Source organism: Fundulus heteroclitus, chromosome 2, assembly GCF_011125445.2.
Source record: "Fundulus heteroclitus isolate FHET01 chromosome 2, MU-UCD_Fhet_4.1, whole genome shotgun sequence".
Lineage (NCBI taxonomy): Eukaryota > Metazoa > Chordata > Actinopteri > Cyprinodontiformes > Fundulidae > Fundulus > Fundulus heteroclitus.
The window spans coordinates 9,697,922-9,714,258 of record NC_046362.1 but is presented as its reverse complement, the minus strand read 5'-3'; the positions used below and the strand labels follow the sequence as shown (position 1 = coordinate 9,714,258).

The 16,337-nt window shown below is 37.7% G+C and overlaps 1 protein-coding gene across 2 annotated transcripts in view; it reads left to right on the top strand.

Moving 5' to 3' along the window:
* lingo1a (leucine rich repeat and Ig domain containing 1a) overlaps window positions 1-15,611 on the top strand; it is a 196,927-nt gene extending 181,316 nt beyond the window's left edge. For both annotated transcript variants that reach the window (XM_036147314.1, XM_012868950.3), the window contains one exon: window positions 11,491-15,611. In XM_036147314.1, coding sequence (XP_036003207.1) covers window positions 11,503-13,350 — 1,848 coding nt within the window. In that variant the 5' untranslated portion in view covers window positions 11,491-11,502 and the 3' untranslated portion in view covers window positions 13,351-15,611. The remainder of the gene's footprint in view (window positions 1-11,490) is intronic.
* Window positions 15,612-16,337: the final 726 nt, after the last annotated feature.

The following is a 16,337-nucleotide window of genomic DNA, read 5'->3' as shown; positions in this document are numbered from 1 at the left end:
CCCCTGCCCACAGGAAAAGAGAGTGACTCAGTGATACCCTTCAGACCAGCTGCAGATTTTACCTTTCCTCACTCTGCTGTGTAAGAGACAAAATAAGCGATGGCCCATTATCTATATTTAGCAGCACCTGTGGATTTTGAAGCTTTCATTTTGTATAGCATTTCTGAAAGTTGTGAGTCCATCTGAGACCAACAGATCAGACAAATTAATTGTGAAATGGCATAACATTGAATATAACAACTGATTAAGAATACATTATTTGGATGCAGACTTTCTTTTTATGCATCAAGTGGCCAATTAGAATAAGGGTTGGTATTTGTATAGTACTGGTTAACAGCCCTGGCTCTCTGTGGCATACCGTGGTTGCATTGTTAACAGAAGAAGCAACTGTTAACCAGACATACATAGTCATTAGAAAGGTATAGTGGCTCACATATACCTGATCTGTCAGTGTTTCTAATGTTGTGGCAGTTGATTGCATCATCATATTTGTTCCAGATACAGGTTTGCAAATAGTTTTTTTTTTATCCAGATAGCAGCTATGTTTACATGCACAAAATTTCACGATCTGATTACAATGTGTTCGGATTATGTAATCGGATTGTACACAATCAATTAATCCGCGGTTGTATGCACCTGGCTTTATTCAGAATAGAACCACTATGACATGTGCAGTTATCAAATGCCCCCCCCCCCCCACAAAAGTAACAAGCAAACAAAAAAAACAGAACAAAAACTTCCGTCTTTGGTAAACAACAAAAAATTGTAAACAAAGCAGTAATATATTCAAAGCACAGACAGATGATTACAAAGTTCATTCTGTAAACTGTCTGTACGAAGAAATGATCGAAACTGCATGTGTGTGAAATGGCAAATGAACCTTTAACATACCCCAAATCCATCATCTGTTGGATGGAGTGATGGATGGAGTGATGGATGGATGGATGGATGGATGGATGGAGTGATGGATGGATGGATGGATGGATGGATGGATGGATGGATGGATGGATGGATGGATGGATGGATGGATGGATGCAAAGTGCTTCTACTTATTACTCTTTGATTTGAACTGATTTCACCATTTGAAGACCTCACTGACAACGGAAACAGGCAGCTTTTAGTTTTCTACTCTCAGTAAAATCTCCTGCAAGGAAGAGGGTTCAATGTGATGTAATTGATACTTAGGTACATTTCAGATTGGAAAAAAAGTTATTTTCCCAACCAGCTTTCATGATCAAGCAGAAAATCCTATTATGTTGCACCTTGTCCCCCACCCCAGACTGTTTTTCTGTGCATCTCTATTTCTTTTTCACGTATTATTTCTTTATTCTTTCAAAGGAGTCTTGATTGAAAAAATGTTTACTATGATTATTGCTGACCTTTTATACGTGACAATCACAGCTTATTGTATAATGTGTTTTTAAACACAGAGGATGATGGAAAGATGGCGAACAAAAGGCTTAAAGATCTTCAAGATCATTTTAAATCAACTAGCTCTTTACTAAATTATGGGTAACCATCCATGGTTCAGAAACCTGAATAACTCACAGGCCAGAGATTAGGGTTCAAACAAATGACATTCTTTTAAAGACAGACGGTCAAGTAAAAATTTGCTAAAGTCCTAGGAAAAAAAAATGTCTTCAGAAATACAAAAAAAATCCTTAAAACCATTTTATATTTATAATTGTGATAATTACCAATATTAAAAAGTTACAATGTCATACTCAAGAGTTGTGTAAAGTAAATGTATACCTCTAATGTTTCCCATAAATAAACCCTGACTTGCAATAATAAACGTTGCAAACTATTTTTGTTTTGTCAAAGCTCCCTTGGTCTGTGTGTTTGCTCCAGAAATCTATTCTCCTTTATGGCATGTTAACAACAGTATCCTCTGGTCACTGATCCCTGTGCAGTGGCGTGGTATTCTCCGCATCCGGGGTTGACTCTTTATCAACTAATTACAGCTCATTTCCTTCTAAAAAGGCCTTGCTGTGAGCCCGACCCTCAGCTAAGCAAAGTGGACATTTTCTCTGCCACACTGGGAGGAAAGCCTTTAAATGCCACTCACAATTAAAGTCAATATGGCCCTGAGCCTTTTCACACTGTGCCCATCACATGTCCAAGCAGCCGATAAGATATAGCTTTAATTATTTATTCAAAAACTCAGGCATATGTCCATGTTGACTCCCCCTAATTGAGGAACTAGTGCGGTGTAGTCACTGCTATTAAAGCTGTATCCTGCAGACATGTATGAACGAGTCACAGTTTATTCCAAAAGACAGGAAAGCAGTCCTACCAGAAGCAAAAGAGCCCACACAGATGCTTGGAGAATGATCTGTGCACTCAATTCATGCATTCAGAGAAACTATTATGTTGAGGACTTTAGAGTTAAGCTAAACGTGAATAAATGTTGGTATACAGTATTTATCTGTATAATAATTAAAAAGGGTTATTTCTGTCTTGATGTCCATCCATCCATCCATCCATCCATCCATTTGTTGATTCACCAATCATCACCATATATATATATATATATATATATATATATATATATATATATATATATATATATATATATATATGACAACCATGCATTTTGTGCTTATGTTGAATTTTATACAAGCTTTTAGAGCCCTGCCTCTTCTTCAATCGCTAGGTGGTTTCTGTTATGGAGATAAACATTTTTCTCAGTACAGAAATATAATTGAAAGCCTTCACCCTGCAAAAATTTACTTTATCATCAATAATTATTCTTCCTCAGGAGAGCATTGAAAATGAAAATTTTAATTGTTAGGAGAATCAAAGATAGAGTACCTTTTAGTACCACCAATTCTACAGTGGTATTTGGAATATATTTGGTAACTGAATCTAGAATTCTGAAGTGGATGCATATAAGAGGGGATGAAAACATCAAAGCTGTTAATATTCCGGATATTATTTTTGTAAAATTCTGATTGGTTGACACCAAGAGATTATTTTCTTGTGTTTTTGTAAGGCTTTGACATGATACAAATTTCTTGCTCTGTCTTTAGGAATTTCAAGGTATTTCTTCTTACCTTCTCTGTCATGAGCAATCATGAATTATGTATTAATTATTCAGGTGCTGCAGCACCAGCCCACCATGTGTGTGTGAGAGCAGTTGCTCTAAAACAGGGTTTTGCCTATTCAACACAGAAACAAAATTATTTGGAGCTGGTGTTTTGGGCAATCTTTTGCATTTAGTACTAGTGATTAGCAACACGGTTAGTATTGCTAACTGTCTTTGCGTTTATACCCTATGCCTGTGCTCACATTAACTTGAACATTCCCAAAAGACTGATAACTCCTCTAAATCCCACATGTTCATTCACTGAAAGCTCAAAGCCCAGGAATATTTGGGCTAGTACATCCCACATTCTTGCTATCTAATGTCGCCTCTGGGTCAGCTCGCTGCTGCAAATTTGATTAAATGTTCCCAAGAGACATCCAAAGAGACATCCGACGGTAGATGTTTTATTGTTGTATCTGAAAGGGATGGGATTAAATTATCAAAACTGTAAAAGAACATGGTGAAGGAGTGCAATGTTCAACATCTGCCAAAACTGTGTGTTTTAGCAGTCTGAATGAACAGCCAGCAAACCTCAGCAGAAAATAGATTTTTCTTTTAAATAGCTTCTTACTGCTTTATTAACTTCCTCATCCAATAGGGTTATGTTTAGCGTGACCTGGTAGTGCTTAGGTTTGGTGTTTTACTGACCAGAAAAATATCTGATTTGCAGTTTCCAACTGATCGGTCGCCTGGTCAGCACCAGTTAAACTGAAAGCTTCCAGTTGATTTCCAGCTAATAGTCGATTTAGGAATGCATCACTAATATTTACACAACTATATGTTTTAATGTCTGCTTATCAAAGGAGTGATGTCAAAAACGGTTGAATTGCTTTAAAAAAAATAAGATTAGAATTAGTAAGTGTTTTAGTGTTTTGTCTATCTGGGAGCTTTGTGCCAGAAAATGAGGGGCTTGTATTAAGAATGAATGGACCTGAAAGAATTTCATTTCAGAAAAGCTAAGATTCACCTTACGCGTCATAAGGTGTGAAACATTGTGTTATAAAATCTTTGCTTATTTCACATTTCCCTTTATGATACCGCAACTTCTTTGTTATACTTTATGATTTGATCCTTTATAAGTGTCATGTAATTGCAATGTCAATTTCACTATGACTGATTTTTGTAAGGAAAACCATGCTGGTTGCAGATAAGACCAACATCTACAAAAGTAATACATGATTACCATACATTTATTTTTTGGCAATAGCTAGATATAATCACCTTAAGGACCATTTAAGTGGCGTGTCCCTACAGTTCTAATCAGGTTTTACATATTGACTTCATAACAAAGTTTAAACCTCTACTGTATTACATTTGCTTGCTTTATTTCACTGGTAAGGCAATTTTGATCCTCAGCAAAGTGTTTGTGATCGGAAAATTTAAGTAGGCAACATGACCAGAGATGCTGATTTAAAAAAAAAAAAAGAAACCTTCTCTCTGGCCTCATTGCAGACTTTCAAAAAGCACCTCCTGGAATTTTTATGACTATTAACTTTTTAATCTTCTGACATAACACAAAGCCCACACAACCAAAAACACTCATGCCCTTTGACCTTCAGGAGCCACTGTCTCTCCTACGTTTACTGGCGAAGATCTGCGTCAGTTTTCTATTCGTGGCCATTGGGGCTCCGAGGCTTGGAATTTCCTGCGGTGTTCAGAGCAAGCTCCATGTCTAACTACCTCAGCCCTTAGAGGCTCAGTCAGCTGCTTGTCCCCAATCCCGAAGATCAGGGCTCATTGTGGGGGTGCGAAACATCAGAGTACACACCAAGCAGATATTTCGCTGCATTCGGGCGTGTGTTTATGTGTGTGAGTGATGGGCCTGTGATGCATCGTTCTCACAGCCTCTGTGAAAAAGGAGCATTTCACTACAGGGGAGCTCGGCAAAGTATCTGCAGCTGAAGGCTCTAAATGTGTTGCAACTGTTAAAATGAGCAAATCACATGTCTACTCTTTCAGTAGGTGTAAGATTGCAGTGTTTTTTTTTTTTTGGTTTTTGTTTGTTTTTCTCCTGGGCTCCTTCTTATACCACTTTGAACATGTATAAATGTTGTGAAGACTAGTTTAGTTTTTAGAAATTTGCTTCGACAGCTGCATTCTTCTCAGTGGGAAATCCATAAAAATTATGATTCTCAACTACAGCTACAGCTGCGGTGCTGCCGCTTGAGAACAGTTATACACACACACAAAACCGGCTAAATAAAATTTCCCTTGTATTTTGCTACCTTTTCCTTTACTGTGACCTGTTATTAACATGTTTTTTTAATTAATTCAGTTACACCTAATAGTATGTGTGCTCTGGCCTTACGTGAGCTTGTTGTAGAAACTGCAAAAATGTGGAAAATTAACAGTGTAGGTGGTAGACCTTTTTAGCACATGCATCCTTATTAAATATGTCAAGCGATAATTTACAATGGTTTAAAAAAAAAACAATAATAAAACTCTTATATTGTTAATAAGTAGACAATACAGGGCACGTTTGGTGTCTATTATTTAAAATAATATTTTTAAATAATGAAGCTATGGATAGGACACAGACATTTGTTGAACTAAAATGTTATTGCCAGTTCAGCATAGCTTTAGGAGGAAATTATTTTCTATCATTCATCTTTAAAAAAGAAATATATATGCATCATTTTTCTTCCCAGCCCTCCTGGCTTAAGTGGTCATTAATTATTTAAAGGCAACGTTAAATCATGTGTCAGAGAGAGGAGTCAGTGTAAAACATGGTTTTACTAATTTAGAACTAAAATTTGTCATTTTAAACTGTGTTTAGAATATCCGTGATTAATACATTTACATGTTAAGACATTACCAGTTAACATCAGTCTCTGTGTGTAGAATAATGACAACTTTTCCAAATACAGCAGATTCTCCATAAGTAAATGAATTAAAAATTATAAAACACAGCATCTTTGCTGTAATAGGTTAAGTCTTACTCTGCCGTGCTGACATTGTCTCCAGGTGAATTTAATTTTTTAGAAATCTGCCAAAATATTATACAGGGATTTTGACATCATGTGGCATATGTCTTCTCTTTGTAGACAAACAGATGCATTCTGATGGTCCAATTATGCAAAATTACAAAAACGATGAGGAAGAGAAATCACAAGCACTGTTCTAAATGAACAACCAACACACTTCTAAAATTGAATACAGTTTCTTTTTTTGTATAGCTTCTTACAGGTGTTGTGTTTTTATTTTATTTTAAGCACCTCACTTATACCTTAAGAAGATAACTTTGAGTCTTCTTCACAGTGTAAACTGAAAAATGCTGTTACCGTGATCACTAAAATATTCCCAACTTTTTTTAAATTTTCAAGCAGTTGAGCCAATTCAACTCAACGATTTTTCTGTGCATCTCAACCAGAAAGGTGACTTCGATCAGCCCTAAATGGATGCAACATCACCTGTGGTGCCGCCTCTTCACTTGCTCACATTAAACGCATTTGTAACATATAAATAGATAAATGTGCTCATGTGTGACTTCAACACCTCTTTCTTCCTTAAATCAGAAGGTGTCAGGGACTCCAAATTCAATGTATTCCAAGTGAACAACTTCAGAAGTTGTCAGTATGAACTTTAATTACAGTTTTAGATGTTTTCTTCACACTTTTTGCATAAATATATTTCCATCTATGTGGGGTAAAATGAGACATTAGTGGCCAGAGCACGTGCACAGTAACAATAAATGACCCTAGTGTTAGGTAAAGTTCAGGAGGGACTTGTCAACAGGCTTCAGAGCAGAGTTTTGTCAGAACAGCAGCTGTGCACTGTTGGAATTCTGCACCTTGTTGCATCAACCAGCTTCTTTACCTGGATTAGGGCTATTCTGTCCATCTGTCTGCAGCCGGCTTACTTTTAAGCCCTGCCATTTCATAGGTCCACATCTAGCCGCCAATCCTGGTAGGCAGCTTAGCTCTTTCAATGACAGAAGGGTATCCTTGCTCCTGAAAATTCAGCTAGCCAACACTTGAGTACCGTGAAAGTAATCTTATTTAGGAAGCTAAAGGTCAGAGACTAATGGTTAAGATGAATTAAGACAAATTGTGGCTGCTACTGTGTATTTATTTTCTGTAACTGGAGGATCCTGCTTACTTTACGAACCAAAGTGGTCTGATCAATATTTAATTAATGATTTAAATATGTGCTTCTAACTTCTTGTCATCATCATATAGACTGGTTTATTTTAAATAATGAAAACTGATGGCCGGCATTGTTTTCTTTCCTCCCTAAAGAGGGTATAAGAATGAGGTTGCACATTTACTACCAATGTTCTAGGAAAGACCGTCAAAGTCGCATTATATAGCCGGGTAAATAAAAATCCACTCCTGCATTTGGCCATCGGGGATTAGCCTGGCAGCTGACTAAGCAGTTTGCCAAGGAAGAAGCTTTAAAGGCTTTTAACACTTTGTACTACAGATAACGTCAGCATCATCTCATGGATTTCCCAGCAGCTTACAGGTATTTAACAATGGTATTTAAAAGGGCTTGGGAGTGATGTCTTGTTACAGGTAAACCAAAGCTTTGGACGATGGATGTGTCTTCCCCCTGCTTGTGTTCCGCGATGCCTATTGTGATGAATTTAACAGAGACAGAGAAATGAGCAAAGAACAAGTCAGCAACATACAATATGTGTAAACATGAAGTCTGTTTAACACGCACCATCATCCAACTCAAATGTTGGATGATGGTGCGTGCCAGACAATGAAACTGGTTCATGATTTAGAAGACATGCACTTCCTTTTGCAGTTTGTTCTCTTTTCTTGAGGTACTGCTTTTGTTTATTTATGGTTTTGTAGTCCGTCCGTCCCCACACCCCCATGGCTGCCCTATGTTATTGTAACTTGAGGTCTGACATAGTTTTTTTTTTACTATAGTTACTAGGTTCAAAAACTTTAATTTTACATCAAGATTTTTTTTCATTTTAAGACATTGCAAGTAAATTTCTTCAATGATCTTTCATTATTTCCTGCTAGGAATGATGTGAAGATTCTACCTTGTGGGGGAAAAAATGCTACGACAGTACGGTATTAACAGAGAAATTTAAAACAAAATGTACAACATTGTTTACTGCTTTTATCCGAAACAGAAAAGCGACAAATTAAAAATATAAAAAAATAATAAAAAATTATAGATTAAAAATATATCCTTTTAATTAGTAGCTACAAGAATAGAGATTTTTTATTAAAAAAATCAATAAATTTAAGTTGAAATTTTTAAGACAGATACAATTTTAATGAAAGGATTCAAGTGCCTACAGCACTGACCATTCCAATAAACTGTTCCAACTCTAGCTTATTATCAGTACCTTAATAGTATTGATATGTGGAGTGCCAATATTTTTTGTGTGTTTTTTCTCTAACCCTTTGACAATATTACCAAATAGATCGATTTTTCTCTTCTGTATGCGAATAACACTGTTCGCCTTCTTTCAGCCAGCTAAAGTGCAGTGTGCAGTCAGCTGAGTGGCAGTTCTGAATTACCGTGATCTATACAGGCAGAAAAAACTCTGGTCCTCCCAATAATTTATCTGGCTTCTCATTAACAGACCTTAAATCGTGGAAAGGGCATAATTGAAAATTAAAGTGCCCTGGAAACCAGAACTCTTTCAAACCTCAATATACCTTCATACCAGTTCATACCCAATTGTAGCAGCTCAGAAAAGACAACTGTTCTGTTATCCCTCACAGTATTATTTTCTACAAAGTTAAAGGAATCACTTGTCCGAGTAGAAGCTGTTTCATTATGATTGTAGCAATGCCACTCTGTTGTAATAGAGGCATAGGGTAACATCTGTCTCCACTATGAAGCAACATCCTTAAGATGGCACAAAAACATTGCTCCCACCATTCCTTCATCTAGTTATTGGTCTTGGACCAATGGACCCATATTTATTAAGCACAGTAGTCTTATTTCTCCAACATATTCATTCTCTCAAGAAGCGCCCTCCTCTCACTCCACCTCAATTAATGTAATTCTCTGGGAGCTTGCTGATTGCAATGAGGAGCTGCATTCAGGCTGCATGCCTGTGAGGGAATGATAACACCAGATCATTAACAATACTGTGCTGCTAATGTCTACCAGTGGAGATTATATTTCATCTTAATGTGTCTGTCTATATTTTCCTAAATTTTGCTGCTGAGGCTATGAGCAATATTTTTCTTCCCACCTAGTCTTGCCAGGAAATAAGAAATCCTTAGACACAAAAAGTGTCCATGCTTTTTGATGTTCTGGTTTTGCATCAATTTGAAGTTATGGTTCTATGTCTGGCTTTATCTAGGCCTTGTTTGTCCCTGTGGTTTAATTGGATGTTTCCGTAGTCTGTTTCCTGGATAGTCTCTGTTTGTCTTTGTCCACTCTGCGCACACACCTCGACCTAATTTGCTAATCATCACACCTGTGTTGTATTAAGTTATTTACTGCTTGAGCGATAGGCCTTGGTTTTCTGCCATTCCCTATCAAATCAACTCAAAGTTGACGTTAGTGTTCTTTCACCTGCATCAGTCCTGTTTAATCTGGCTTTGTTCTAGTTTTGCTTTTACTTTTGACCTCTTGATCCATTTTTGGATCTTTTAATTATTTGTCATCTGACTTCCCTTTGAGGACATATTAAAAGGCCAGACTGCTGTACATAGCCTGCTTAATTTACACTATGAAACTTTACCAACAAGGGATTATGATTTGGTAATTTTCCAGGTTGCATTACAGCATCATGGGTAATGGAAGTGGCAGTAATACTATGTAATTTGCTGATGCCCACTATGTAAATGCCACATAATAGAGGTCAACAGATAAGGCCAAACCCGTGGTCACTGCAACTTAGGTGTCTTAACATGCCACACACATGCTCCCGCCTCTCTATCTCTGTGTTCCCTGCACTCAGCACTAACTCAATAGATGTAGTTAAGGAATAAGACTTATCCCATATGGCTTGGGGCTGAATGAAGCCCAGCACGACAACCCCCTCTGGGTGTTTTGACATCACTTGCTTACAGATGGTTTCATTAAATCCCCCATCTGAACTTTGACCTCAGACAAATTTAAATGAAATTTAGCTTTGAAAGCCACAGCATTCGCCCCATCCCACTCATTTTTCCTTGTTATACTGATGCCCAGCTGTCTGGTGATGCACTGAGGGAAAAGTTATCAGTTGTTACCCGCCTGGCATTAACATGTCAGCCCGTAATTAACTGCCAGCTATTTTTAAGTGTATTTTTTCCCCCCTGCAATCTCTATCTGAAACATTTATAATAGTCCACTAAATCTCTCAAAGCACAGAAGTGTGCAATATCCTTAGTTAGCTTTTGACCTGTTTGACTTGTGCAAATCCTGGAACATATAGTAAACATATATTAATGCCAAACCCCTTAAACATCGAATCTTAGCCTAACCCTGATATTTAAATTTGTCTGCAAATTGTCCAAGAATAATGGATTATAACTGTTGTAGACACTGTATTCCCACTAATTACATATATTAAAATTAATTCTGACTTTTTGGATTGCCGTTGAAGCTTAGTTTTATCCAGTTCCCTAGTGGTGCATGGTCTTTATTTTATCCCAAAAGACTGCTTGAGCTCGTGTCATCCACGGCACATACATCACACTTGCCACCATCAAACTTGGAGTGAGACCTCTTGACTGTCCTGGTCCTTCCCTTGGTGTTTTGACAGCAACAATATATGGTGGACATAATTGTTAAAGAGACATAATGTTACCAGAGCAAGGTACTAAAATGCTGGGCAGATTTTATTGTGACCCAGCATGATCCGGATTACAAAACATTGCAGTTAATGCCATCTGAAGCTGTGCCTTATTACTTCCTGTCAAAGGGATAGTATTAACTGATTGAGTTTCTGAAAGGTGATCTGTGGAAGAAGCGCTGAGCAGTCCACTACAGCAAGTTGAATGTAGATTCTCAGAATGGTTACACATTTGAATCTCTTGCTAAAATCATGACTTTCTCTTTTATGTCACCATGACTTCTGCAGAGGACTTTGCTTTTAACAGCATCTAGGTGCATTTAAAAATACCTTTTGAAGCTAGTGCGAGGTACAGAATCTAAAACTGTCGATTCACTGTAACCTGTATTCATCTTACCCCTGCTCATAAATATTGTAATAGATGTCATACTATCTGTCCTATTCTCTGCACTGGAGTCACAGGAGAAGGGCATTGTTTTAGCTCCTATGATTTTTGTATAAACTAAATGCCTAAAAAAGTTAAGACTAATGAATCAAACTTGTGTTCAAACCATTGTGAATTTAAAATGTATAAACTCCTGTGGTTGTATTCCATTATTAGAATTAACTACCATCAATCCTAATCAAGTTGATAAGTTAAGGTCATTAATGTTTAATTTTCTAACAAACTATTTGCCATGTCTCTGCTTCTACCCAGGTAACCGATAAGATGGTGGCCAGGGAAGCGACTGGGCACAGCTACCTGGTGGCTTGCTGGCAGCCCATTCTGATCCTGATGCTGGGCACCGTGCTTTCTGGTTCCACCACAGGTTGTCCGTCCCGCTGTGAGTGTAATGTTCCAGAGCGCTCAGTGATGTGCCATCGTAAGAAGCTCATGACAGTTCCTGAGGGCATTCCTGCAGAAACGAGACTGCTGGACCTCAGCAAGAACCGCATCAGAACGATTAACCCAGACGAGTTTGCCAACTTCCCTAACCTGGAACACCTGGAGCTCAGTGAAAACACTATCTCCACAATTGAACCTGGAGCATTCAATAACCTTTATGGCTTGCGGACATTGGGGTTGCGTAGCAACAAGCTGAAGCTGATCCAGCTGGGTGTATTCACAGGCCTAAGCAATCTCACGGAGCTGGACATAAGTGAGAACAAAATTGTCATCCTGTTGGACTATATGTTCCAGGATTTGTACAACCTTCGCTCTTTGGAGGTTGGTGATAATGATCTGGTCTTCATCGCTCATCGTGCTTTTCATGGCCTTAACAGCCTTGAGCACCTGAGTCTTGAGAAGTGCAACTTGTCTTCTGTGCCAACAGAAGCTTTTACCCACCTTCACAGTTTGATCACTCTCAGGCTGCGTCACCTCAACATCAATTCCATACGGGATTATTCTTTTAAACGGCTCTATCGGCTAAAAGTGCTAGAAATAGCAAATTGGCCATACTTGGATACCATGACCACCAATTGTTTGTATGGATTAAATCTCACCTCTCTGACCATTGCCAACACCAACCTGACCACAATCCCTTATGTAGCCCTGCAGCATCTGGTTTATTTGCGATTTCTTAATCTTTCATACAATCCCATCCATACCATAGAGGGAAATAAATTGCACGACCTTCTGCGTCTACAGGAGTTTCATCTAGTTGGAGGGAGACTCGCGATGATTGAGCCCTACTCTTTCCGAGGTCTGAACTACCTAAAAATACTTAATGTATCTGGAAACTCTCTCACTACGTTGGAGGAGTCTGCTTTCCATTCAGTTGGAAACCTAGAAACCCTGGCCTTGTATGATAATCCCCTGGCCTGTGACTGCCGACTCTTGTGGGTTTTTCGAAGGCGATGGAGACTGAACTTCAACAAGCAGCAGCCAACGTGCGCCTCTCCCGAGTTTGTCCAAGGCAAAGAGTTTAAAGACTTCCCGGATGTTCTGCAGTCCAACTACTTTACGTGTCGCAAGTCCAGGATTAAGGATCGTAAAGCCCAGCAGAAATTTGTTGATGAAGGAGCCATTGTCCATTTTGCTTGCCAAGCAGATGGAGATCCTGCTCCAGTGATTATGTGGCGTTCTCCTCAGAAAAGGTTTATCACCTCCAAAACAATTGGAAGGCTCTCCGTGTTGCCAGATGGCACCCTTGAGGTGCGCTATGCCCAGATTCAAGATAACGGTACCTATGAGTGTATAGCCAGCAATGCGGGCGGAAATGACTCATCTTTTGCTCACCTACACATTCATAGTTATTCACCGGACTGGCCACACCAACCCAACAAGACTTTTGCTTTCATATCAAACCAACCAACTGAGACTGGTGCTAATGGTACAAAAGCCAATGTTCCGTTCCCATTTGACATAAAGACACTAATTATTGCAACCACAATGGGTTTCATCTCTTTTCTTGGTGTTGTCCTGTTTTGCCTGGTACTGCTGTTCCTCTGGAGCAGAGGGAAAGGCAACACAAAGCACAACATCGAGATCGAGTATGTGCCACGGAAATCGGACGCTGGCATGAGCAGCACCACAGTAGATGCTCCTCGTAAGTTCAACATGAAAATGATTTAAAAATGGTGACATTTATCAATTTTGGACATCAGCACAAGACAAAATAGAAAAGAAGACATTTTCTTTTTATCCCTTGCAAACCTGTGGCTCATGGCCCATTAACATAGATTAATGCTTTTTTCTCTAACTGGTGGACTTGGCAGGAGGCCTGTTCCTGACTTAAAACGAGAAAAAAAAAAAAAAAAGAAGAGGGAATGTAACCACACCCAGTGATACAGTGGTTTCTACAAAGCCAGAAGGGGCATTATTTGAAAGTCAGATTTGTTATACAAAGATCATATTCCTCTGGAAAATAATTAGGACTAATAACCCATAAAAGAAGAAAGAAGCACTCCAAACAGCCAGAATATGGGGCCAGATCATATTTGGATCACTGATATTTTCTTTTTTTTCATTTAATTTCTTGTTTTCTGTGCAGTCGTATGAATGTTAAGTTAATGAGCCCATACATACAAACAGATCATAAAAGTGCTTCATGCATACATACCTACATACATGCAAGCAGATTACATTCCAGTACATGTTTGTTTAAAATGGTAATACGATTTCCAACAGTCTTTTTCCATCTTCTTTCTGTATTTGTGACACAATGCCGGAGAATGCTTTGTTGCAAATATAAAACAAGAAATTCTTGATAACAAAAACTGTAAAAAAAACAACAAAAAAACCAACAAAAAACAAATTTAAAATGTGACAGTTGTTAATCCGAAGCCAAGAAATTGCAATGAACGGTGGGATTTTTATTTTTATTAACACCTTGGTTTATAACAGTGTAATTGTATTGCTATTTCTTTTTAGTGCTGCACACTAAAAACTGCTAAATCTTATTTAGAGTAGTTGCGTTTTAGAAGTGCGATGTTAGCAGATGGAAAGGAGAATAAATTCGGGCACCTAATTTTCTCTTTTGAAATTAATTTAATTCATAGATGGTAAACTTTGATAGTTCTCTGCAGTCCTTTTTCTTCAATATCATAAGACCCAAACTAAACTGTAAAAAAAAGTAAACTGAACTTTTCATTGATAATTAATCTAACAATGGATGCAACAACTATTCTGCAGTCAAAAAAATGACCTTGTTTACCCCTGAGGCGCTCTGGTTGACCCGTAAATTGTTGGTCCTGGAGACTGAACCTTGTCTCTTATTGAAGGTCTGGGTGACGTCACCTAAGAGATTTGAGAGATGCATTCCAGTTTATTTTATAGTGTTTCTAATCCAGGTTTTCCTCATTACAGGTCAGCTGGGTAAATTAAACAATTCTGATATTGCTGGCATACCATTTGTGTCGATAATTTTTACGAAAAGCACTCAACTATGGCTGCAGAATAGTATTTTTTGTGCTTTACATGATTCCAAGAAATAAGAAATACTTTTTTGTGGTGCTCCTGTTTTGGAACACAATGTGCTCCTGAAGCTGTAGAATATTTCTGTCATTGTTGGTTACTTCTCTGGAGTTTGTTTTTTCTAATTATTTGTTTGTTTGTTTGTTGTTTTGTTTTAATAATTTGCTGATTTAGTCATGAAAGTGCCCCCTTTTTCTCCCATTAAAGGAATCATTACCTTCTGGATCACTTACAGGTTTGCTTCTCCCCAGAAACGTGCATTCTGCATCGTTAGGGAGTGGAAGAACTTGAACATCTTGTGCTCCCAAGTCAGCACTGCATAGTAAATCTAAGGGTTGAAGCCTTAACTTTTTAAGTTACACTATGGACAGCCGGGCTTCACAAATGTGTGTCAGGATATCTATGGCTGATGACATTACAGATAATGTCATAGTGATGGCTGGAAGTAAAGACGGGATATGCAGATGGCTTGACTGACACAGATGGTTTCACCCATGGAGCAATCTGAAGCAGCTTTGATGTAATCAGTTTTGCATAAAGGAAAAAAAAATAACACTGGATGTGGCTCACGGTTCTCCCTCTTGCTGAATATGAATGCTATTTGTTCAAAGTGTGGCTACTGTATCAAGCCTTTTTTTTAGTCCCGGATGATCTGGGATTTCATTTTTATTTAATTTTTTTATTTTGTTATTCCTTTCTTTTTCATTTTGACCCTGGGCTATATCAACCATGTATAGTCCGAGCCAACTTTTTACAAAATAAAAATATACTAAAAAAGAAGTCTATGGAAAATACATTCAAATTGTTCTGTGCAATAAAGGTAATATGCAGATTTTTTTTCAATTAACAAAATTTTGTTGATGTTGAATTGTTGAGAATATGGTATGTTGTATTAAACAATCTATGGACTTTTTTAAAAATGTGGTTCTTGTTTTGATTTCCAAAATGTTTATGTGAAGAATATAAAAAAAAAAAAACGGTCAATGTGGGGTCCTTGTTGAACAGCAGCATAAATTAAGTCCTCATTTCAAAATATGCCACTTGCTACATTAAAATCCTTTTTAAATATAGCAGGATAACATGTGACTATAGTGCCTTGCTAAAGTTTTCTTTGCATTTTGTCCCATTATAAATTCAAATCTGACTGCATTTTATTGAGATTCTAAATAACAGATCTGCATGAAGTAGTGCATTGAAATACAAACAAGAATTTGAAAAGTGTAAGAAGCATTTCGTCTCCCCATACAAAATGTTGAGTCTGGGCAGTAACAAATGTGTAGGAAGCCCGGGTATCAGAGATAAAGGGGTGCAATTTCAGAACGTTGTTAAAAACAAAAAGCCATTAAGTTTCATTGTCCCTCAGTTTCACAACTATGCACTTTTTTATATATATATACATAAAGTGCCCCAAAACTATATTCAAGTTTCTGGTCATAATATGACAAAATGTGGAAAATATTTAAAGAGAATTAATACTAACTTTGCAATCAAGCTAAAGCCTAATTCAACAACCAGGTGCAGCTTCTGAGAATCAAGCAATTCCCAGTGATATTTGAGTTCTGTGACTGAATGCCTCATTAAATGCAAAGAGCAAGGTTTTTTAACATATGTTTTAGCTCCAAATTACATGTTTTCAAGGAAAATTC